Here is a 24,443-nt window from a genome sequence, read left to right as displayed (position 1 = left end):
GAAATTCTCGAACCTGTAACAAGATACACTAAACTTGTTACCGGTTACAACTGTTACAAAAAAAGCAATATAGTGGTAACGAGTTATGCCCACAATGAACTTTTTTTTTAGCTCATAAGTGAATTTTGCCCAACTGTAACTAGTTACACCCATGTGGTAATCGGTTACAACATTTGAACTATCAATTTTCACTTAACATGCCACCTTAATTCAAGTACTTCAAGTCTTCCATGCTCATGTTCATCTTCAACATTTTGAACACTTCAATTGCGACACCCTTGGTCAACAATTCAGCCACTTTGGTTTCACTTCTACAATATCTCAATTTCAACCTTCCTTTACTAACAAGCTCTCTCAAGAAGAGAAACCTCGTCACAATAAGTTTGCTCCTCCCATGTGCAATTGGGTTCTTAGTAAGATTAATAGTGGAAACGTTATCAATCATGAGCGTCAGAGTGTCACCTTCATTGATGCCCAGCTCCTTCAATAGATTCATTAACCATGCGGCTTAACACACATACAATGAAACAAAAAATATACTCGACCTCACAAGCTGAGAGTGCTACTACTTGTTCCTTCTTCAAACACCACGAGACTGGTGTTCCACCAAACATAAATATGTATCTAGTTGTAGACTTTCTATCATCCTAATCTCTGCACCAATCAGAATCGATAAAATCGAGTAAATTGCATTATTTGTCTGTGTCAACTAAGAGAAAGAGAACTCTACAACCAATAGATCCTTTAATGTATCTTAGGACCCTTTTGACTACTGCCAAGTGAGACATCCTTGAAGGTGAGAAAAACCTAAGAATGGGGTTGAATTGTGTTGACATTTTCCTATTTTTTTCTAAAGATTTGTTATCAGATTCTGGTTCAAAATCAGATTCGGAGTCTGATTGATAGCAGCAAAAAATATTAAACTGAAGTAAAAAATAGAGCTAGACAATACACAAACAATATATGCTGATAACATTCTGATTTTCTGTAAGGGTGACCGGAGATCCCTCAATGCTATCTCCAACCTTTTGGCTAGATATACTAAATGTCCAGGTCAGACTTGCAATGCTGCAAAGTCTCTTATCTTTGTTGGGGCAATAGACCAGTCCAGACACAAGAGTATTGCTGACCTTCTTGGATTCACTTTGGCCTTCACTCCTTTCCTTTATCTAGGTGCCCCTATCTTTATTGGAAGACCTAAAAACATCCACCTCCAATTCATTGTTGACAAAATCAGGATTAATATTGTTGCTTGAAAATCCATCCTCCTTTCTATGGTTGGAAGACTCCAACTAATTAAAGTTGTGGTGCATGGAGTGTTGATGCATAATTTAAATATTTACAATAGGCAATGTGGCATCATAAACAACATTGAAACTTGGATTTGGAGTGGGGATTTAGACAAAAGAAAAATAGTCATTGTTGCCCGGCATAAACGTTGTAATAGTTTTAAGGATGAAGGCTTGGGAATTAGATACAAGTTAACTCTTAATGATGTGGTTAACATGTCTCTTTGCTGGTCCTTGATGCAGAATAATTCCAGTTGGTCAAATATTCTTTCTTCTAGATCCTTTAGAGGGAAAGTGGTCATCACTCATTGTGAGTACACTTGCCCGTTAGATGTTTTGTATGATGTCAAAACTAGGAAAACTTTATCACTCTGTATATTTGACTGTATCTCTAAGTCATCATGTGCACCTTTGTATTAGGTCTTAGAATGCACTTAGAACATGTTTGGAAAAGGTATCTTAGCATTAAAAATCAGTTACTTGCATTAAAATAAGTTTTTACACAAAATAAAGGTCTATGTGTCGACACAAACGTGGTATGAGTAGACACGTGTGCATCAATAATAAAGCTTGTAGCTTCTGTTTTTATGTGTCGACACATATTATGCTTCAGTTCGACACATGCTGTAAAAATTGCTTATAGGTGTTAACACATACGATTTTTAGGTCGACACATGCACTGCAATTTTAAAGCCTAAAGCTTTTGTTTCTATGTGTTGACACATAACCTTACACAGGTCGACACATGCATTAATATGATTCGACACATGACTTCTATGTATCGACACATGCTGTTGTTTTTGTGAAAAATTGCATTCTTTTTTAATTTTTAAGTTTCCCTTTTTCCTCCAACTTGCACACTTATAAATACTTCATACATGCATCATTTCAAACTTGAAGAAACTATAAACACATACAAAGATTTCTCTTCATCTTCAACCTTCCATCTATGCATACAAGCCAACTACGCATAATGCCATCTAGACTAGGTTGATAACGTCTGATTTACGTATGTGGATCGGTGTAACTGGGTTGAGAATCTTTGGGGGTTTCATTGGAAAAACTGTGAGGATTTCCCCTCCAAGATCATGGTAATTATTTGGGGTTTTCGATAAGATATCGAAGATTACTTACTATTGAAGAATCTGCGGACATTACTTTTGATGAATCTTATCCGAGAAATGTTTGAAAAGGTATTTCTTTTCATGATACAGGTGCATTTTCAGAAGACATACTCAAAGATAACGAAGAAGGAATTGATCAACTTGAAACGGTAAAACCTAAAGAGGAGGAGGAAGATGAAGATAATGAAAAGTAGAATGATTAGAATCTAACTAAAGTGGATGATCTACCCTTAACTTGAAAGTCTTCAAGGGACCATCCAACTGACAACCTTCTTAGATACATCACCAAAGGCTTAACTACATGCTCTAAGAGATAATGCAGGGAAAGTTTGAAATGAGGTTAATGGGGGAGTTAAATTACTTTCTCGGACTTCAAAAGCAACAACTCAAAGAAGCTACAATTGTGTGTCAAACAAAGTATTGTCAAGAGTTGATTAAACGCTTCAAAATCGTAGATGCAAAGTCAATTTACACTCCAATGTCCATAAATGGAAACTCGAACAAAGATAAAAAAAATGGTAAGGATGTTGACTTCAAAAGGTATAGAGTTCATGTGAGTGTGTTCTTCGTTGGTCATCTTATGAGGTTATATCGTTTCACTTATCTCTTTGTTCGTAAGTCCTTATATCTTATGTTGCATATCTATATCTCTTGAAATTTTATTGTATATTCATGTTATAAAAATTGATGTTATGATGCAATCCCATAAATGTTCGCTTCCAAAAAATTTATTGATTAACCTTTGAGTATTTTTCAATCCATATGCTTATAGTGAGTTCATGTTTTAATCATTTGTATTTCATCATCATGTGTTTTTCATGACATAAATATTGCACATTTGAAGTATCTTTGATGCTATTAATGGTCAAGCATGGTATTTATCATCATTCCTTGCATAGTGGTTAGTGCAACTATTTTAACATGAATTAAATTGAGTATGTTAGTGCAACTATAATTCTTGATGAAGTCTTGTCACACTTTATGTTAGCATCTTTGGTTTTGGTTTTAGTGGTGATGTATTTCTCACCAAGCTAGGCACATGTGTGTGCAGTATCGGGAGCACCAATGTGAAGAGTGGCGTTTTTGAAGGGGCTCAAGAGTTTTCCATTGCATTGCATTCATCTTCTTTCATGCAATTGTATTTTCTATTATGGTGATTTGTATTTATAATTTAATTTTGCATCACTCCATGTATATGGGTATATGTGAGTGCATGTTCTTACTTTTTGCAAAATGCCTTTGTGTGATATTTTCGTATTTGTGCGATAAATGATACATCTCATGACATGCTTTGTCTTTTTTGATGTTGTCAAAGGGGGATAAGCATGTGCGAGACGAATTTGGGATGCACTTTTTCAAGGTGAGCCTTCATGAAGACAAGAAATGCATCGTCGTAAGTTTTGTCATCATAAAAAAAGGGGAGCATGTGAGTGCACTTCTCCGTTAGATGTTTTGCATGATGTCAAAACTAGGAAAACTTTAGAATTTATGTATATTTGACGGTATCTCTGAGTCATTATGTGCACCTTTGCATTAGGGAACTTAGAATGCACTTAGAACATGTTTGGAAAATGTATCATAGCATTAAAAATCAGTTACATGCATTAAAAAGAGTTTTTACACAAAATAAGGGCTTATGTGTCAACACAAACATGGTATGAGTCAACACATGTGCATCAATAACAAAGCTTGTAGCTTCTGTTTCTATGTGTCGACGCATTCTGTAAAAATTGCTTCTTTGTGTCGACACATACAATTTTCAGGTCAACATATGTACTACAATTTTAAGGTCTGTAGCTTTTGTTTCTATATGTCGACACATAACTTTACACAGGTCGACACATGCATTAATATGAGTCGACACATGACTTGTATGTGTCGACACATGTTGTTGTTTTTCTGAAAAATTGTATTCTTTTTCAATTTTGAAGTTTCTCTTTTGCCTCCAACTTGCACACTTATAAATACTTCATACATGCACTATTTCAAACTTAAGGAAACTATAAACACATACAAAGATTGCTCTTCATCTTCAACTTTCTATCTATATATACACACAAGCAAACTACACGTAATCATTTTTTCTTGTTTCCTCTCTCTCTCACACATTTATTTTCCATCAATAAATTGAATTCATTTAATGAGTAGTCGACTTGTATAGACTTTTCCTTTGATTGTTAAGCATTAAATTGTGTTGTTGATTGCATTACAATCCATTGGATTGTAAGTAGTTTTTGGTATCAACATATTCAAAAGGAAAAATCTGAAAAATCGATTGCACGTCAAGTGATCGACAATTTGCTAGTTTACGTTTTTCTCACTATTTTCAATGGAAATAGGTTACCTTAGCTAGCATATTGAAAGGATTGATTAAAATTGTGTGTGTTAATTGCCTATCATTCTTATTCATTACAGTTGTGCGCATATTTGAGTTCCTATAATTTATTTGGTTTAGACGATTTGTTCGACCTAGACTAAATCTTTTGCTGGCCATAATTTTTACAAGTTTTAGAAATAGTTTCTAAAAAGAAAATTTTTCTTTGGGGACTATTCACCCCTTTAGATATGTCGCCTTCATCTAACACTCATCATATATATTCTTCTCTCTCAAGTGGTATTAAGAATTAATATTCTACTATTGCTGAAAATTTCAAATGGCTCCTTGGCGATGGCAAGAAAATAAACTTTTGATTAAACTGTTGGATGGATGTTCCTCTGTCCATAATTTGAATATCCATCCTAATTATCATAGTACTCTAACATGGTTTTACAGGGCCAGCCTTGGGCCAGGAAAACCAGACCCACAGCCTCAAAAAATCGGGGGCCTCAAAGTCAACAAAATAGATAAATAAAAAATATATTATACATAGTAAATATACAATTTGCTAAACCTATATCAATTTGTATAGTTAGCATAGCGATTACTGGTATTCCATGGAATTCACATGGTTTTGGGTTCGAGATTGGCAGAAGTCGTTTTTACACGTTTTATTTTTATTTAGATACCCTATGCTACATAGAGAGGCATGGCAGAAGCCGTTTTTACACTTTTTATTTTTATTAAGATTTAGATAACCTGTGCTACATAGAGAGGCAATTCTCAAACAGAAATGAAATAATAAGCACCAAGGCAAAAAAAATTTTTGGCTTATTCGAGCATTTTTGTCTTTTACTTTTACAATTCCATACTTTTACTTTTTATAAAGAACAATGGCACATGAGTTTCCAAAAATTAATTATATTAAGATAATTAAAAAAAATCATATATGCATTTCATAAGCCTTTCCATTTTATAAAAGAAAATTAAATTATATATAAATTATATTTATTTTATATTCAAAAAGACCCATCATATATTAAATTTATTTAATTTTAAATTTGTATGATAAAATATAATATATTATTATTTATGTCTAGTTCTGTTATTTTTATTTTATTTTATCAAAATATATAGGCAAAATTATACGCAGGGTCCTTTATCTTATTTTTTTGTAACAAGGTGGTCCTTTAAGTTTATTTCGCTACAAAGTGGTCCTTTATCTTAACTAACGTTTGCACGTTTGACCTTTTTGACAAACTCCGTTCCAAAAACGCTTATGTGGCAGTAACGTCGCTGATGTGTCACTTAACTGTGCTGAATAAGCATTAATTATAATATTTATTCTATATTAGGACTGAAATACGTAGCATTAACATCCTCAATTTCAAATTGCTTAGAACCCTAACTTCCCCAAATTCAATCAATGGCCTCATATGGTAGCAGCGGTCCAAATCGAAGAAGTCAGAGCTCTAATACATTCATTTCAGGTGCTTCTCAATATGAAATTGCACCCACTTGTTCGTGTGGAGCCAAAGCAGTTATTAGAACAGTTAAGAAGAAAGGAAGGAACCTTGGGAAGCTATTTTGGGGATGTAGATACTTTGTGGTAAGTTTAACTTATTTTCATGAGTCATATTTAACTTATTTTCTTGACTTGTTCATGTTTTTTTAACAGAGTGAACCTGATAATGTTGGGTGCAACTTTTTTGAGTGGTATGAGAACCATTACAATGATGAAACCAATCCAGGGATTCATGCTTCAGTAATTTCCAAATGTTCCAAATGTAAAGATGCATAAAAATGCAAAGGATGACAATGAGATGCTGAAGAATATGATAAAAATGATGAAGCTACAAGTCTATGTCATTATGTTTTTAGTTATGCTTGTTGTAGGGTTGATGTTTATTTTGATCAAGCAATGGTGAATGAATAACCAAATTGTACTGCAGTGTAAAACATGAAGCTAATGATTATATCAATTCTGCATATTTTGTGTTGTATTTGTATAACATTCTGCATTGACCAATGTACGAATTATGTTACTACAATATAAGTAGAAGGACCTGGTTGTTACAAATTTAAAACAAATAGTCCTGATTTGTTACAATCTTAAATATAATTTCCAGGTTTTGTTCATATATTTGGTACCTCGAAAATAACCTAAAGAAGAACTTAATAGATTGAAACACATCCACAATGTTGTAGATCCATAATACATTGATACAGTACTCAAAATACAAAATAAGAATCATATATGTTTTAGATCCATATTAGGACCAAACTCCAAAATAAGAACCATATATTCAAAATTAAAGCTCTAGCATGAGTACAGCAAGATTACATCAGTACAACAAGATTAGGTCCAAAATACAAAGTAACAATCCAACAAGATTACACCTCAAACACACCAGCTCAAAAGATATCATGCAACACCAATTTTCACCAAAAAAACACAAAATAAACAGAATGCAGTAACACCAATCCAACAGAATGCAGTAACACCAATCCAACAAGATTCAATTTTTTTTCTCTTTATGGCCAGCTTTGGTCTCTGGCTTGTTGGTGGCTGAAATGCAGCAGTTGGTCCTTGTCTTGCCCTTCTCATTGCAAGCAACCGTGATGGTTTGTCGTGTCAGGACTCTTGTTGTTGGGGCTTCACCAACTTGGGGCTGGCTTAGAGATGACTGTCTTGTTTGCATTCTTTGGGTTGGTTGAGATTGGACAGTCTGTGATTCCACATTGGTGGCAGTTTGTGATTCAACATTGGTGGCAGTTTGGGATTCCACATTGGTGGCAGTTTGGGATTGCCTTGGAGCAGCTGGACAAGATGCTTTGTTGTGTCCAGACATACCACATACTGAGCACTTGTTTGGCAGCCCCTTTCTTGAAACATGTGTTGCATCATTCCTCTTTTCATCAGCATCCTTGTTTCTCCTTCTTTTTGGCCTACCTGGTGCTCTTCTGGTTGGTGGTGGAAGTATATCAGGATATGGTGTCAACTCCCATAAGTTTTCCCCATTTGTTGGATAAATCAATGGTTGGTAGCAAGCCTGGTAAGTATCCTTCCTATAGAAGGAGGGAATGTAGTCAGTTGGGCTTTCGGATCTACTTTGGATGCAAGTAATTGCATGATAGCAAGGAATGCCACTGAGCATCCAACTCCTACAAGAGCACTCAAACTTCTTTAGATCAACTGTGTATTTTTCTCCAGTCATATTTGTATGTCTCACTTCATAAATCATGTCACCTGACAACCTATACAACAAATTACCAAAGTCATCTTCTAACGGCTTCAATGTTCCAGCAAAGTCATACCACATCTCCAAGACCCCTTCATACTTCATCTCTTTCACAACCCCTAAGATCTCAAAGTAACTCCATCTATCACCATCACACGTCCAGTTAGTCAGTTCCCCTCCTTCATATTTGTCACCATCAAAATACCCCCCATGGTGGAAATCAACATTAAACCCATCCATTACCTGTTAACAGTACGAAATTCCAGACCCAACAATCAAATAAACAACAAACCCTAACATCAACACATCAAAGCTACTATCAACGTAACATTACACCTAAACATACAATCAAACACACAAAATAAAAACTTAAAATGCAGCTTTCTTACCTAGGTCAGCTTCGTTTGCTCACACGAGTTATGATTCTCCAGTCGCTTCGTGTTCGTCTCCAGCCTATTCGTGTTCGTCTCCAGTCGTTTCGTCGTCTTCGTCTTCAAGCTCGGGGTTCAGTCACCAAGTTGAAATTAGGTTTAATCTGAAATTAGGGATAATCCTATTTTTGCATGTGACAAATATCTATTCACCAGAGTTAAATGACACATCAACAATGGTTACTGCCACATAAGCGTTTTTGGAACGGAGTTTGTGGAAAAGGTAAACGGTGCAAATGTTTGTTAAGATAAAGGACCACTTTGTAGCGAAATAAACTTAAAGGACCACCTTGTTACAAACAAATAAGATAAAGGACCTTGCGTATAATTTTGCCAAATATATATTATTAAATATTATTTTATAATAATATATTAAAACTTAAGAAATTCAGTAGTTGCCCAGAACCTCTAAAATGTCGCCCAGAGCCTCTAAAATGTCGGGGCAGGCCCTGTGGTTTTAGATTACCTTCATTTTAGATTACCTTCATGATAAGAAGAATTCTTCGTGTTTCATTCCTAAGCATTGTATTGATGTCATGTTGGTCTGGACTGGCACTGAGAATGGTGATTTCAGCCTCAAACAAGATTATAATTTTTGTGATTTCAGCCTCCTTATTACATTATATGTACTTATGGGGAATTTTTTTAGATATGAGGATGTCTAAGCACATTGAAAGCTTTGCTCATATCCTTATTAGATAGCTATTATTCTTGACAATGGTTTCTTTTGGTTACATATAATAAGGGAAGCCATTGGTTGTGGGGATTCTTTACCATCCTTTAATTTAATGTCTTGAACTAACTGGTTCAATTTTTGCATAGTGGTATTGTTATGTTAAATAAGATTTTTGTCATTCATTATTCTTTTTCTTTTGGAAAAAAAAGAATGAAGTAGGTTCAAATTACAACTTTAATTTTGAAAAACATTAATTTGTGGATAAAAACTACACGAAATATGAACTACTAGCAAGTGTTAATACTCAATAAAGAGTGTTACTAATTAGTACTTTAATGAATTTTACTAAAATAAGAAAAAACAGTTCAATAATATCAAACTAACAATCATAATGCACAGTAATCCAACTTAATTTCTTCTTATTACCCAAGTAGATTCGGAAGGGATTTATCTAACTAATTTCTAATATCTTCAAATTTCTACAAGTAATACATGTTTATACACATGATAGTATAACGGATTTAAATGAAAAGGCATAACACATAGAAAAACAGAATAAGCTTCTTGTACAAGTCTTTTCTGATTTGTTGGTTCTTCAAATTTGGTTGCTTGCTGTTCTTCCTTAGAATTATTAGTCAAGCTACGACCAGTGACAATAGGACTTGCTGTTCTTCCAAAGAATTTATCTTCAAAACTTAAATCAAACAAAAATTAATACCCAATGAATAAATAAAATAGCTTTAAAAAGCAGTAATTTAAAACTAACAAAACAATCGATAGTCTCAGACATCCAAGGAAGGATAAAGCAGCATTAGCTCTCAAGCCTGGCGTAGGCGAAAGCTCTTAGTCGGCCACTGCGAATGTATTGAGAAACAAGCCTTACATTTATCATCATTGAACTATCAATTATGAAATGCAACATAATTTCACTAATGAATCAACAAAATATCAGTCGTCTCAGACATCCAAGGAAGGATAAAAACAGCACTAGCTCTCAAGCCTGGCGAAGGCGAAAACTCTTGGTCGGCCACTGCGAATGTATTGAGAAACAAGCCTTAATGTTATCATCACTGACGACATTATAGCAGAAAAATATGCACAAAATATTCCATCTTAAAATGATCAGCTTATTATTGGTACAATGAGCTGACAAAGTGAAGCGGATGAATAATTTGCATTTAAGGGACGTCATCTTCCTAAAAGAAATCAGAAACACTGCTTTCAGGAGAGACGAATGTCCCAAAACAAGCTAATAAATTGAAATTCAAATTCAAATGAATAGTGTATAACAACCTAAACAAAAATTTAAAGGAGAATCATCAGATAGGAGCGAAAGACTAAAAGATTTGTTTAATCATGAATAGATCAGTTGAACTATGCTATTCATCATCACATGAATCTCCATCAACTATGCTAATCTAACTTCAAAGTGAAATAAAGAAAATTAAACAAAAAGATAAACTATGAATCCTCAGAAGGAAGGCAGTATGGTATAATAATCATCAATATTCATACCCTAACACAATATCCATCGATCTCATCATTGGAACAATTACATAGTAAATATAAATGAAACTATTCGAGATATATTAACCTAAAAACTAGATCTAAGCAGAATTAAGAGAAGAAAATAAGGCCTCATAGAGAAGATTAGATTTTCCACATGAATAAATTCAGACATATGCTTGTCTATAATTTAGTTTAATCATCGGCCAATTGGATAAACAACGATTGAAAATTTTTCAAGAAATTGAAAAAAGAAAAACAGAAAGCGTAAATTGATTGAGAAAGAAGAGACTCAGAATATGGGTGGTGATATAACAGGATGGTCGGCAAGGCAGATTTGGCCATTACGACGAACGAGACCTAATCACAATCGTCATCGTCAACTTCAAACTAGATCTAAATTGTAAAACGATATCAATTCAATTGAACGAAAACGAGAAAACAGAGTATGATAATTGTAGCGGCTATGGTGAAACCCTAATCGAAGAGAGGAGACGATTGATTCATTTGAGGGTGAAGAGGTGTTTATAAAGAGTAGGATGAGAGCTAGGGTTTTGGGTGAAACGGTAAACGCGTGTAACTGAATTCTAGAATGTCCGGAGGGTGCGCCTTTGCTTAACCTGCGCCGCAAGGTAACATTCAACGCGTTCAATAACCTAGTTATTTTTGTTAATCAACCTGCTAACTTTTTTTTGGTATTAAGGCCCAGTGATATTATTTTTAAAAAGTTGGTTTCATACCCCACTTTTTAGCTCTATATTCTCTGTATTATGATAATTTCAAAATATCCCTTTTCTTTTTCTTAAATAAATGTTTTAATATTCAAATTGTAACTTTGGCCAAATTTAATAGTTCTACTTTTCCTTTTTGTTGTGAAATTTATCAAAAGAGAATATGTTATGTAAAGAATTAATTAAAACATTTATGATTGACTTGCTAAAAAAACCACGAGTTAATATGTTTGAAGTGATATGTGGTCTTCACAACCACGAGTTAGCTTACATTTTTATGGGTCATTTACTTGTTACTTGTTTAAATGAAGAAGACTTAATATGTGAGCATGAGTTAATATGGCACTAAGACACAAATTGAACTCTATCCATGATCAAGACGAGGACAGTTGCACGGATACTAACCAAATTTATAGAATTTGGAAAAGAAGTCATGTTATCTTTTAGAGTATCTAGAACTAAGAGTCAATACTTAATGAAGATGATTGAAGCTAAGAAGTATGTATGTTGTAGTCGAAAACATGACAACTTAAATGTTGTTATGGGGTTATTTCAGGCACATCTAAATCTCTTAAACTTGTTAAACGTGTTTCCTAATATGCTGGTGACTGACATTGCATTTAAAACCAACAAATATGGATTATCATTGTTTAAAACTTTTACTTGTGGTGAGTACAGTAGTAAGGACCTTATCTATGTTAGGGAGCACAAAATGGCTTTTTTTGGTTCTAGTTGCTAAGAATTTATAGATGGAACCTCATATCAAGGACTTGATAGGAAAATTGGTTTATATGCCTAAAAAACGAGCTACATGTCACTCAGGTTTGACTCATTAATAGAGTGAGTTATCCTAATATGTTGGGAACGAGGTCAGCCCGACGAATATTTCGGTTATTCTTCTAAGGGAATCTCGTTCAACTTGCTTAGCTTATGACTTGGCACATTATCCCATGAGAGATTGTGGGTCGAGCTCGATCACATGTTCGTCATTTCACCTCGCCATTTTCTATCCAAATATTTTTTGTGTTATGAAGAGTTAAATAGTTGGTGGACCGAGGCTTTTGGGTCTTTTTTGAAGATATATCAATCCACGGTTCCTCGAGACCAATGCCTAAAAGAGCGAAGTGGTTAAGCTATGACAACATAGTCCACTTTCTCACAAACATAATGTTTCAAAGGTGAGGTAGTTTAGGTGTGTTTGAAGGCATCACTGATCGGACTGTTTATCATTTACATAGTATGATTTGATTTTCGGTCGTGATGTTTAGGTTGTGACTAGTATATGAGTGAAAGTTGAATTTAGAGATTAATGGTGTATTTAATGCAATGCAATGATAGAGAATGTATTGGGAATGACCAAACGATCTGAGACGTGTGTCTTTTTGCATGCTTGCGGTAAGTGTCCTTGATGTTCTACCAAAATAATGTATGGATCTATGTGCTTGTAGGTAGTAAAGATTAGCATTTGGAGTTTTGATGATGATAACGCGTGATAATAGCTTGCAACACTAACGATAACCAAACATCTTATAAGAGAACTCAAGATCAAGTGCTTTTATAATCAAATACTATCCCACAAAATCTTGAAGCTTTTTTTATGAAAAGTATGAAAGCTCGTCAAGTCATGTCTGTCAATCAGTCTAAGTGGACTGAGTACTATAAAAATAAGATAATAGCTTAAGAATACTAAGGCAACTCACAAAAATATTTTTCCTCTTAAAAATGACTTTTTTATGCCAAGACCAAGTGATTAAAAAGTTATCCAAATTTTTTTTGACTACCTAATCAATTAAAAATATGTGTCACAATTAGCAAAACTTTTCATATATCTAATCCATTGGAACATTTTCATAATCGATTAGAAGGATGATAATCATTTGTGAAATCAGCGAATATAACACATTTAAGACTCGCAACAATTATATATCTAAACCTTCATGTTTGGACTTTATAATCGTTTATATTTGAAGCATCTAATCAATTAGGACCATCGATTAGATAATTAATTTGACTCGTGGATCATTTCCTTTTTTGGTGATTCAAACTACTATATAATGAAGGCTCTCCCTCACTTCAAATGACGCCACTTTTCATCGATTTCATATTTATTTGGAATTTATCTTTCTTACTCTTCTTTGAATTTTTCTTATTTCACTTTTGGTTGTCTAAGTGCTTTTGAGTAAAAGTTTATTTGTGAGAAAGATATTTTTGCAAGTGGTCGTATGAGAACTCTGGGAAAAACATTCTCAAATGAGAAATTAGTCATAAAGATTCTTAGATGCTTGAACATCAATTGGCAACCCAAAGTCACTGCAATTTCATAATCTGAAGATCTAACGACTTTTGACACACACACTCTTTTTGAAAAATTGCAGGAACATGAAATGAAGCTCAAAAGACTGAACATGGATGAAGAAGGAGAAAAGAAAAACAAACACTTAGCACTTAAAATTGAAGAATCCAACTCAGATGATGAGATGGCCCTCATAGTAAAAAAATCCAAGTGATTTATGAAGAAAGAGAAAAATCAAGCAAAAGAACAAGAGAAAGAGGAAGAAAAACCATTCACTCCAACATGTTACAACTGCGGAAATAAAGGGTACATTAGACCCTATTGCCCTCTACTCAAGAAGGCAAATAAAAAAATAAAAAAGAATCAAAAGAAGAAGAAAGCATATATCACATGGGGAGATAACGATATGGAATCTTCAGATGAAGAAGAAGAAGAAGAAGAAGAAGAAAAGGCCAACATTTGTCGAATGACAAGACATCATAATGATGAGGTAAGCTCTTAATGTTCATATCATGATTTATTTAGATTATGCAAGAAATTATCAAAAGAAATAACCAATCTCGAGAAAGTTATTTCTACATCGAAGGACATTATCTTCTTTCTCGAGACTAGAAACGAAGACCTGGACCAAGAAATATACCGTCTTAGGGAAAAGGGAGAAAATCTCAATCAAAGCCCTTCCACTTCAAATGAAGAACATGACATATGTAATAAATGTAACAACTTACAAAATGAAGTATGCGATCTTCACAAAACTCTTGTAAAATTTACCAAAGGAAGAGAAAACCTATAAGTCTTGTTAGGAAGTCAAAGAGTCTCCTACAATAAAGCATGATTAGGTTATGAACCGAGTAACAACAACAAGAAATTGGAAAATATATGTAAAACCAAGACCACGTCTCCCTTTAAAATATTAAAATGCAAATACTGCAATAAAGAAGGCCATGTGGCCATGTTTTGTTTTATAAAAAATGCAATGAAATCAAAGAAGGACATTCCCTTTCATATTTATATAGAAAACATTGTGCTAGGGTTTTTGAGTCTTTTGTTACTTGTATTCTACGCTAATGCTATCACTCAAATCATAAGGATTAATGTTGGATCTCATTTGTTGTACACCACATTATTGCTTCAGTAACTTAGAATAGTTGTTGGTTTAACACATCATTCGATCAACAAATAGGCAGTTGTGGATACCATTTATTCCCACAACTCTTTCAATAAGTTCTTTCCTTTTAACATGATTCTCACCATGTTCATAATTGATTGATTCTTTCTCTCGGCAACACCGTTTTTCTATGTTGTATAGTGTGGCACAACCTCATGAAATATCCCCTCTTCATCACAAAACTTCCCAAAGTCATTTGAGACATACTCGCCTCCACTATCCGTTTTGAGAACTTTGAGCTTGTGACAACTTTACCGCTCAACCATGTACTTGAACTTATTAAACATTTTGAATACCTCATCTTTTATCTTGATCAGGTATGTCCATAGCTGTCTATTGTAATCGTTTATAAAAGTGGCAAAGTACATATTGCCACCACACGAATCAAGTTGCATCGGCTCATACACATCAGAATACACCACTTCAAGGTGATGCTTAGTTCTACAACCTGTATCCTTGCTGGATTTACCTTTGTGTTGCTTCGCTTGCACACATTCTTCACAAATCTTAACTGGTATGTTGATGGATGACAACCCAGTTACTATTTTGTTCTATTGCAATGCATTAAGATCTCGAAAATTGAGATGTCCAAGACGGTAATGCCACAAACACTCTTATCAACTTGCCACTGTAGCAAGACACCTATGCTCCATAACCTTCAACTCCATCTTGAAAGTTCTATTGGCAGCCATAGGTGCTCTAAGGACCAAAACCCCGTTTGCATCCATAATGTGCAACGTCTTGTCTTTCATGTGAATCTTGTAACCCTTCTCAAGCAATTGGTCAGTACTTAGAAGGTTACATTTGATTCAAGAAATGTACAATACATCTTTGATCAAGGAATGTCCATCATCCTTCTTCACGATCAAAACATCATCGATTCCATCAGTCGCTAAATTCGATTCATTCACGAATTTCACTTTATTCTTCGTGGCTTGATTAATTTCGACAAACCAATCCTTCCTCCCTGTCATATGTGTAGAACAACCATAATCTAAGTACAGTTCTTCGCTGCACTAGACTTATTCTCTCACAGTCACCATAACGTTTTCTTCCACAAACGTTTCTACAATGTTCCCGAAATTGTTGTTGTTGTTGCCTTGAAACCTACTGCTGCTGCTGTCACCTTCAGTGATAATGACCAAGAATGTATCATTATCATCCATCTCCTGTCTAACATTCTCGCCTTCATCTCCTTGAGAGTTCCTTTTGTTCGCGTTGCATTCTCTAGCAAAGTGACCAAACTTTTGACAATTATAGCATTGTGACTTACTCTTGTCATACTTTCCTTTTTTGCCTCTAAAGTTGTCTTGACTATCATTTTTGCTGCAACTGCTCTCACCCATTTGAAAAGTCGAATTCTTCAAATTTTAAGACTATTTTCCACCAAAATTATGAAAAAATCTCTTTACTTGTCATGTGCCATTTTCCTTTCGACTTCTTGTTCTTCTCATTGAACCGAGCTAGCAAAGCGATCTCCGCCTTTTCCTTACCGTTATTTCTCTCCTCCATCCTTTGCCCATGAGCCTCAGGAGAGCTTTGTAGCTCATCTTTTCTCAACGTCGCAGGATCCTTCGACCCTTCAATCGCCACTACAATTTATCAAATGTTGTCGTCAAAGAACGTAAGATCTTCGACACAACATTCTGCTTAGAAACAATTTCTCCACACGACTTAATTTGGTTCATCATTCGAGTAATTCGCGTTACGTAATCGTTGATTGTCTCATCTTCCTCCATTTGAATTATTCAAATTGGCGTCTATGAGATTCTAACCTCACCACATTTGTCTTAGCATCCCCTGCATATGTCTTTTCCAAGATTTCCCACGATTCCTTTGGCGATTCGCAGTCATCAACTTTCTCAAAGTTGTCACCATCCACACATTACTGGATCAAGAATACACTTTGTAATCTTTCTTCTTTTCTTCCCTGTACGCATCCTGTTGTGCATCCGTTACACCTTCGACAAGGAAATTCACCTCATTCTTGATCACTTCAAGAACTTCTTGGTAGCCAAACAACACCTTCATTTTTCTGCACAATTTGTCGTAATTCTTTGGAACAAGGGTTGGTAGATTTGTAAGGACTATATCATTAGAGACAAAATTCATGTTGCACAACAAATGTTTATGAATCACAACCAGGCTTTTGATGCCAAACGTTAGAACATACAATGACACAATTGGTGAACTATGTAGTAGGTGGAGAAAGATGTAGTAAGAGAAAAGAGAGTGAGAGAGAGAGATATGATTGAGGGTGAGAATGATAATTTACATTAACTAAAGATGAGGATGCCTCCAAGACATTTATATAAGTGTTACAAAAATGATCGAGACCTAAAACATATAAACAAAATATAAGAAGAAGTCAAAACTCGAAATTGTAACTAGTTAACACAAATTGTTAACCGGTTACGACAAACAAAACACAAAAATACACAAATAATTGTAACCGGTTAAGATGTTTTGTTAACCGGTTAACGCAACTCTAAAACAACTTTTCTTACTTTTAAAATTGTTTTTCTGTCAGCTGTAATCGATTACACCCCGTGTTAACCAGTTACAACACTTGAATTACCAAATTTTCACTCAACAAAAAATAAAGTATGAAACTTGTTATACTTAAATCAAATTACAACACCATATTCATTTACACTGTAACTTTATACATTATTTTGAATGTGATACACATACCAATGCTTATGATAATAATAAAATAAGAGAAAAAAATAAATTGTATCATATATAAATACGGTGTAAATGTTAAAAATGGATATTAGAATAACATTAGTTGACACCCTTTTCTTAAACTTACACCGTATTTTCATACATATAATATACAAATTCTACTTTTTAATAATATATCTTGTAGAACTTTTTAATAATATACGTTGTCTTGAATTTTGTTCAAGAACATTTGCCATTGTAAAAATCTACCGTCTAACATATGGTGTTTGGAAAATGAGCGTCGTTGTTTAACAGGTGATGGTTCCTAATAAGGGTAAAAAGCCATTATAAATGATCTATTTCTTCATTCCCACTACCAATTGAGGAGTTAATAAGATACATATCCAATTGGGGTATGGGTTATGCAAACCCCTTATCTCCAAGTAAAGGTGGGGATTGATGGCCATGTTATAAGAAACTACTTCCTCCTCTAGACTCAAATCTATCCTCTAATTTTATAAAAGAATCTTTTTACTCATAAAAAGATGAGAATGGTAATATTTGAATAAGTTGGCCACTTGGCCAGCTAATTAATTGTTAACCAGAGAAGTAGAAACGACATAAATTAAGGTATAAAGCACTACAAAATTGAATTGTTTTAACAGGAAACCACCATAATATGCACATGCAGATATTCCGGGACTCCTGGCACAGTAGAACGTGGTAATTCTGTACTTCAATCTATATTATCAAACAATCGCTAATTTCTATATTCTATTACACAAATGAATATTACACTAACCATCAGAATCTAACACTCGCTCATGAATCAACGCCTTAAATTAAATGCCTGCATTCGCAACACAAATTGGTTGCATTGCCATTCTGATGGCTCCATATAAAACAACATAAGCTACTCAACGAACAACTACTATACTTTTGCTTTCATCTTCTATCAGGTCTTCTTATTTCCAACGGACGACGTGAATCATGCGTCGATAGAATCTGTGGCATTGACATGCCTCCAGAAACAACAATTTCTGCAAAACTTAGCATGTGTTAAAAATATACTGGAATGAGTTCAATTATGTTGTTTAGTTACTTTCCATTTAGTAATGTCAACAAGCACGCACAAACAGTTATTTCTTGCAACATAATATGCACGAGTTACACATACTGAGGCATTCAAAAAATTTGCAAACTGTTTGAGTGACGTGTACTGATTTGCACAAGTATGACTAGCGTGTAAGTGAAACGTAAGTCTTTTTAATAATTATCCCCCGATTCCCAATCAGTAAAACAAAAAAATCTTAACTTCAATTTTATCGCATCATTAGCATCAGAAAAGGAAGCCCCAGAAAGTAGTTCACTCATAAAAAACCCCATACCATTAATGGAGTGCAAAGTAGTTATTATTATTAATAGCATGCTTTTCCTTCCATAAATTACCCAAAATTGAGTAACTATAGAAACTAGACAACTTACCAATTCCTTCCCGGACGGATAAGGTTGGCCGGATAACATCCTTGGTGTTTACAAGAAAGATATCACCAATATAGAGATGGTTCGTGGGCACATAGACACAGCATAACTCCTCATCTCCAGAATAACTCTGAAAAAGTGATACAAATAATATAGTTAAATCAACAATTTATTCATGATCGCGACAATTGCAGAAAATTTTCATTAACTAAAAGAAAACCTGTTTTGCCAAATACAATAGATCAAATGCTTATCTAATTATATCGATATAGACCCATGACTCCAAACTATTGATCACAAGTTAACATCTAGAATGCAATTTGGATGAGGATTTAGAAAAGTGTCAACTGACTATTAAGTTCATCACTAAGTTACACTGCAGAACTTTGGGAGTTTGCAAATCACCCTATGCCCAAAGGCCAAATTTTATGACATACGATTAGTTATCTCACCCTCTTTGCCTCTCTTTTTATTCATAGGCAACACGTCTTATTTATCAAAGCATCCTTCCCTTATAACAAATGATAGGGATAAACCCCATTTAAAAGATAGATAATTGCAAAACTTTGAAGGTCAGTATACTTCCCGACAGCAAAAGGCCCCAACTCTTTGACAAATGACTAGCATCTCTCTATCCACCGACATCTTATTCATAGGCAATACATGTTACTACTTCTCTAATTATTCCAGCCTTCACTAACTAACTAAAGCACTAAGGGTAATATCTATCACAATTGTTGACATGCTTCCATACCAGCTTTAGAGCCCAAGGGATCTCTTTTTGAGAAACCAATTATCAGCCTTACACAGAAGAAAGACAGAATGCATACCAGAAACTGTTACAAATCTTACCTATAGCTACGCCGCATAAAATTAAATAACTGCTATATAATTATTCTACCATATACCTGCCCTACTGCAAAATTAAAACTACTTCATAACGCTCCAACCATATAATTGCGATATTACTAATTCTGCCCTGATATTTTCCTGTTTCTCCTAAAGTACATGAGCCTTATGTTAGGGATTGTTTTTCTTTGCATGCTGCAGAACATGGCCCATTGTTCGACTATGAGCACTAACAAACACTAAACATTTATAGATAAACAGTTAAACACCGATTCAAGACATTATGCAGAAAAAAATTCTAAACAAATAAACTGCCAAATGTAGAAATCTCAGAAACCTGAAGGATAACAGATGAGGTGATGAATCCAAATGCATATTCACCAACACGCGGATGTTGAATGATAGCTACTTCTTTGAAGGCTTGTGAATTTTGATCTGTGGCAACAGGTATGTTAACATAAACAATTTTGCTGCCAAACATTAATATCACAATCAAGAGTGAGATATGTTAAAGAAAAATATGTTTTGCAAACCACACCTGGTGATATAGCAGCACTAATCTGCTTAGAGGCATTATAGATATGACGAACAAGCGGCATTCGCTTGATAAACCACTCCCCTAGACCCAGAACAGATGCACCCAGCCATGATGACATGAAAACCCCAACCAAGAAGATGAAGGTTATGGAAGTTATGAATCCAAGACCTGAGCAAGAAGTGTTAGCAATCACTTCAAATGTTACATGTATAATGCTACCATGACATCCAGGATGTGGCCAAATAGGTTAGAAACAGAGACAAGAAAAGCCAATAACATTTCTATTTTCCATGTAACGTTTGTATTTATTTTGCAGCTCTATTGCACATTTCTACTGCCAATAATTCCCAAATACAAAAAAAAAAAAAAACTAAATAAAATGAATATTAAGAATATAGAGTTGATGAAAAATTTGATTCAATAAAATTGAATAGACATACTCTACTGACTGTATCGGGAAAATAGTAAAGGTGTGTGGTTAAGTACCATAAAAGAGAACCACTTACCAAAGATGTCGATTCCAAGTTGAGCATAAATTGGAGAAAAAAACCCATCCACGAAATGAATGAACCACCAGGTTATGTAGAAGGTGATTGCAATCGGAAGAAGAATGACACTTCAAAAAAAATCACTTGTTTAAAATAACATATTAACAAAGAATTCATAACACTCAGCTGCTAGTGCCATTACATAGGTAATAATGCACATGTCAGATTTGGAGGAGTTTGAAAGAACTTTTTATATTATTGTGTAAATGTTTGGAGAAGCTTATAATTTATAAAAAATAGTTTATGATATGTCCCTTAGATGTTTTCAGCTTATTTTCATAAATCCATTCAGGTAGTTTATTTTCATAAGTTGTTTTTATTAGCTTATTAAGAGCTTACCCTCATTCACTGTTTGATTGTAGAAATATCTTATCCATAAGTTGCCATTTAGTATATGATTAATTAAGTTGTTATTCCAAATGGCTCCTTGATCTTAAAGGGCAGCATAAAAAGATGTCACATTTAGCAGCATGCACATGACAAAGAAAGAAGGATTAAAAACTGTAACCAATAGAGTAAAAAACCAAAATTCTCGACTATCATTTTAAATTTCAAAGCTTCAAATTACCAAAAATAGAAACAAAAATCACAAAGATAAAGAATCTTGAAAATTACAAGTTAAAGCGACAACTGGTCTGAAACGCTAAGACTGTAAACTATGAGGCACATGCACAATTTTGCAAAGCCTAAGATATATGCACAATTTTACAAAGCCTAAGATATATACAAATAGACAGACAACTGCTGCAGCAATAAATAATTTTTTGGAGCATGTAAGCCACATATAATCATCCTTGATCACTTTAAAAAGTAATCTGTTTCTCCTTTGCCTCATGTTTCTAAAACCAGTGATAGAGATAACAATGATAATATTTGTATAGTTTTATTCTAACTATCGTGGGGTGGGAATAGACATTAAAGGCGATAGTTTGACCAGCATGGCATCAATTGAATACGCTATTTAGAGATTCAATTCCCCTTCCCCATTAAATAAGGAGATACCAAGAAGAAACACAAAGCTGTTTGTAAACTATCCAAGGCATACAAAAGCACAGCTTTCTTCAGGAAATAAGGCAATGAAAGATTAAGAATATAGTGATACGCACCATCCACTCATGAACTTTTTTGATGCCCAGCTCCTGACAACTTTGTAAAAAGTCTACAAATCAGACGGAAAAAACACATAACCAGATGTCAGAAAATTACTTTATATGCAAAGTAGGCAATTTCATTAAAACACTACAATCCATGCGAATTCAAAGCTAAGTTGGACCAGATTTTTTGTGTGTGTAGACGAAGTGGTAATAACCACTATAAACTCACACATGCAACAGTGAGTACCAGGGTTCAAACTCAGGTGATGACGTCCGACCTAGCAATATCGGCTTCAGCCAGTTGAGCTAGGATTTGCATACACATTTAATAATTTGGTTTGAATTTTCAAAAAAGGTAAAAATAAAAACTACCGTTTATGCACCTTAGTTTAATTAGTTTAAAATTGATCACAAGTTCATCCAGTTAATTATATGAAAATCAGTAAATTCAATTGACATGTTAACAATCCATAAAAACAGCACAATTCAAAGTCAAAGAAATTGCAGAAATCGAGATTCATCAAATGCTTGAAATTAAGTGATGAAGAATCAAAACCCTAAAGTACCTCGCGACCGGTATGATGCGTGGAGGAGGAGGAAGCAGATGGTCTAGAGGCATCGGTGTCGTCGCCGGAATCGGCGACAGGGATGAGAAGCTCTCGATCTCTGTCTCTGTTTCCCATTACCGTGGACGGAGATTTGTCGTCGACCATTGCCGGAGGAACAATCAGTAACGACGTCGTTTACAGATTATGAAAAACGAAGAATAGTAGAAATCGCGATTTTTTAAAATTGCGATTCAATTCTATTCTTCCTTTCTCCTTCGACTTTCTTTTATGATTTTTTTTTTTTTTTTCCTTCTAATTTTATTTGTTTGATTATTTAATATTTATGTGAAATAGATAGTATTTCAATTCAAACAAAAGTTTAATCATATTACCAAAAAAATTACAAAAGTTTATTCTATTTTAAATAGACAGAATAAATTTTTAAGAGTTCCTCATGTTGGAGGATTGAGACACTTTTGTTGACTTGATGGAACAAATATGATGTTATTACGGGTGATGACAAAAGATTATGGAAATCGACATTTATATTCAAATTTGATCGAAAAAATTTACTTTAATTAAATTTTTAACTTTTGTAAAATATGAAAATGAATCGAATAATATAAACAATTTTTTTTATGATTAAGTCTTTTCACAATTAAAAAAAAAACCGATATCAATAAATTTGATACTACATTATTATTCAAGATCTAGGAGTTGTATATGTGAATTTTTAAACTATCATTTAATTTTTAATTTGATATTTTGAATAAAAAGTTAATTAATATACACCAATAATTTAAATATATTATACATTGTGGTTAAAATTTTAAAATATTTAATTTTTTATTTTAGCTTCTTATAAAATAACACACACACACACACACACACACATATATATATATATATATATATATATATATATATATATATATATATATATATATATATATATATATATATATATATATATATATATATATATATATATATATATATATATATGTAATGCAGAACTTTTTACTTTAATCTTATCATTAGAATATTATATAAAAATAATTTTAAAAATATATCAAAATATATCTTTAATATATTAATGAGATTAATCATTACAATATTATATAAAATAATTTTAAAATATAACTTTAATCTATTAATGAAATTAATTGTTATGCACTATAAATGTAAAATATTGTATACGTTAGTGTATAACAATCATTCACAAGTAAGAAAAAGTTAAATATTTATAAAACTTTAATGGATGTAAAATTTTACACTGTTAATTAGTATATTTCAATTAAATCCATATTATATATTAATAGTCACGACTAAATTAATAATTTTATATCTTTTACATATTACTCAACATATTTATTTTTTTAAACATTAATTTTCTTACCACTTCTTAATAATTTAACTAATTTTTATATATATTTTCCATAACAATCCATATAAATGAAAAAAAATATATAACTCTTATGTAACCTATTTCCATAATAATTATAATATTTTAAAACTATTTGAAACTTACACTATCACTTTTTTTTTTTTTTTTACTTTTCCTTTCTTTAGATAAGTATTTTTAACTTCTTTTCTCATTTTCATTTTAATTATATAAATAGAAAACAAATCATATTTTATTTTATTTTTGGTCTTTTAGCCAACTATATCTTATCTTTAGATAATTTTGTTAATTTGACGTAATAATAAAACATAACTAATTAATTCATTTTATATACACCCCAAATTACAAACAGAATAATCAATCACATTCCCTTCATTTCATTCTATTCCATCATATACAACTAATTCCAACTTAATAATCACATTCCCTTCATTTCATTCTATTCCATCATATACAACTAATTCCAACTTATAAACCACCGATTGAAACATGCTTAAGCAGGGAAAGTTGCATGACTTTCTCTATTTTATATTAC

General features: G+C 33.3%; 1 protein-coding gene and 6 non-coding genes across 7 annotated transcripts; all 7 read right to left on the bottom strand.

Annotated features, from left to right (window-relative positions):
• Window positions 1-9,857: 9,857 nt before the first annotated feature.
• Window positions 9,858-9,979, bottom strand: LOC131608303 (small nucleolar RNA SNORD14). The gene has a single exon (XR_009285572.1). It is a non-coding gene; the product is annotated as a small nucleolar RNA SNORD14 (small nucleolar RNA).
• Window positions 9,980-10,032: 53 nt separating this feature from the next.
• On the bottom strand, window positions 10,033-10,155 carry LOC131608304 (small nucleolar RNA SNORD14). Its single transcript, XR_009285573.1, has one exon. It is a non-coding gene; the product is annotated as a small nucleolar RNA SNORD14 (small nucleolar RNA).
• Window positions 10,156-10,180: 25 nt separating this feature from the next.
• On the bottom strand, window positions 10,181-10,285 carry LOC131608479 (small nucleolar RNA snoR99). The gene has a single exon (XR_009285737.1). It is a non-coding gene; the product is annotated as a small nucleolar RNA snoR99 (small nucleolar RNA).
• A 105-nt stretch (window positions 10,286-10,390) lies between these two features.
• Window positions 10,391-10,481, bottom strand: LOC131608444 (small nucleolar RNA snR60/Z15/Z230/Z193/J17). The gene has a single exon (XR_009285704.1). It is a non-coding gene; the product is annotated as a small nucleolar RNA snR60/Z15/Z230/Z193/J17 (small nucleolar RNA).
• Window positions 10,482-10,546: 65 nt separating this feature from the next.
• Window positions 10,547-10,628, bottom strand: LOC131608477 (small nucleolar RNA U83). The gene has a single exon (XR_009285735.1). It is a non-coding gene; the product is annotated as a small nucleolar RNA U83 (small nucleolar RNA).
• Window positions 10,629-10,873: 245 nt separating this feature from the next.
• LOC131608448 (small nucleolar RNA Z43) lies at window positions 10,874-10,967 on the bottom strand. The gene has a single exon (XR_009285708.1). It is a non-coding gene; the product is annotated as a small nucleolar RNA Z43 (small nucleolar RNA).
• A 7,085-nt stretch (window positions 10,968-18,052) lies between these two features.
• Window positions 18,053-22,827, bottom strand: LOC131603866 (protein LIKE COV 1-like). The gene is made up of 7 exons (XM_058876306.1): window positions 22,522-22,827; window positions 21,968-22,020; window positions 20,820-20,929; window positions 20,314-20,481; window positions 20,113-20,210; window positions 18,930-19,056; window positions 18,053-18,484 (listed from the first exon to the last, which is right to left on the bottom strand). The coding sequence occupies exons 1-7, from the start codon at window positions 22,666-22,668 to the stop codon at window positions 18,390-18,392; spliced, it is 798 nt and encodes a 265-aa protein (XP_058732289.1). The 5' UTR covers window positions 22,669-22,827; the 3' UTR covers window positions 18,053-18,389.
• Window positions 22,828-24,443: the final 1,616 nt, after the last annotated feature.

Source organism: Vicia villosa, linkage group LG5 (assembly GCF_029867415.1).
Source record: "Vicia villosa cultivar HV-30 ecotype Madison, WI linkage group LG5, Vvil1.0, whole genome shotgun sequence".
NCBI lineage: Eukaryota > Viridiplantae > Streptophyta > Magnoliopsida > Fabales > Fabaceae > Vicia > Vicia villosa.
The sequence above is the reverse complement of the archived record's forward strand: the minus strand, read 5'-3'. Positions and strand labels throughout refer to the sequence as shown.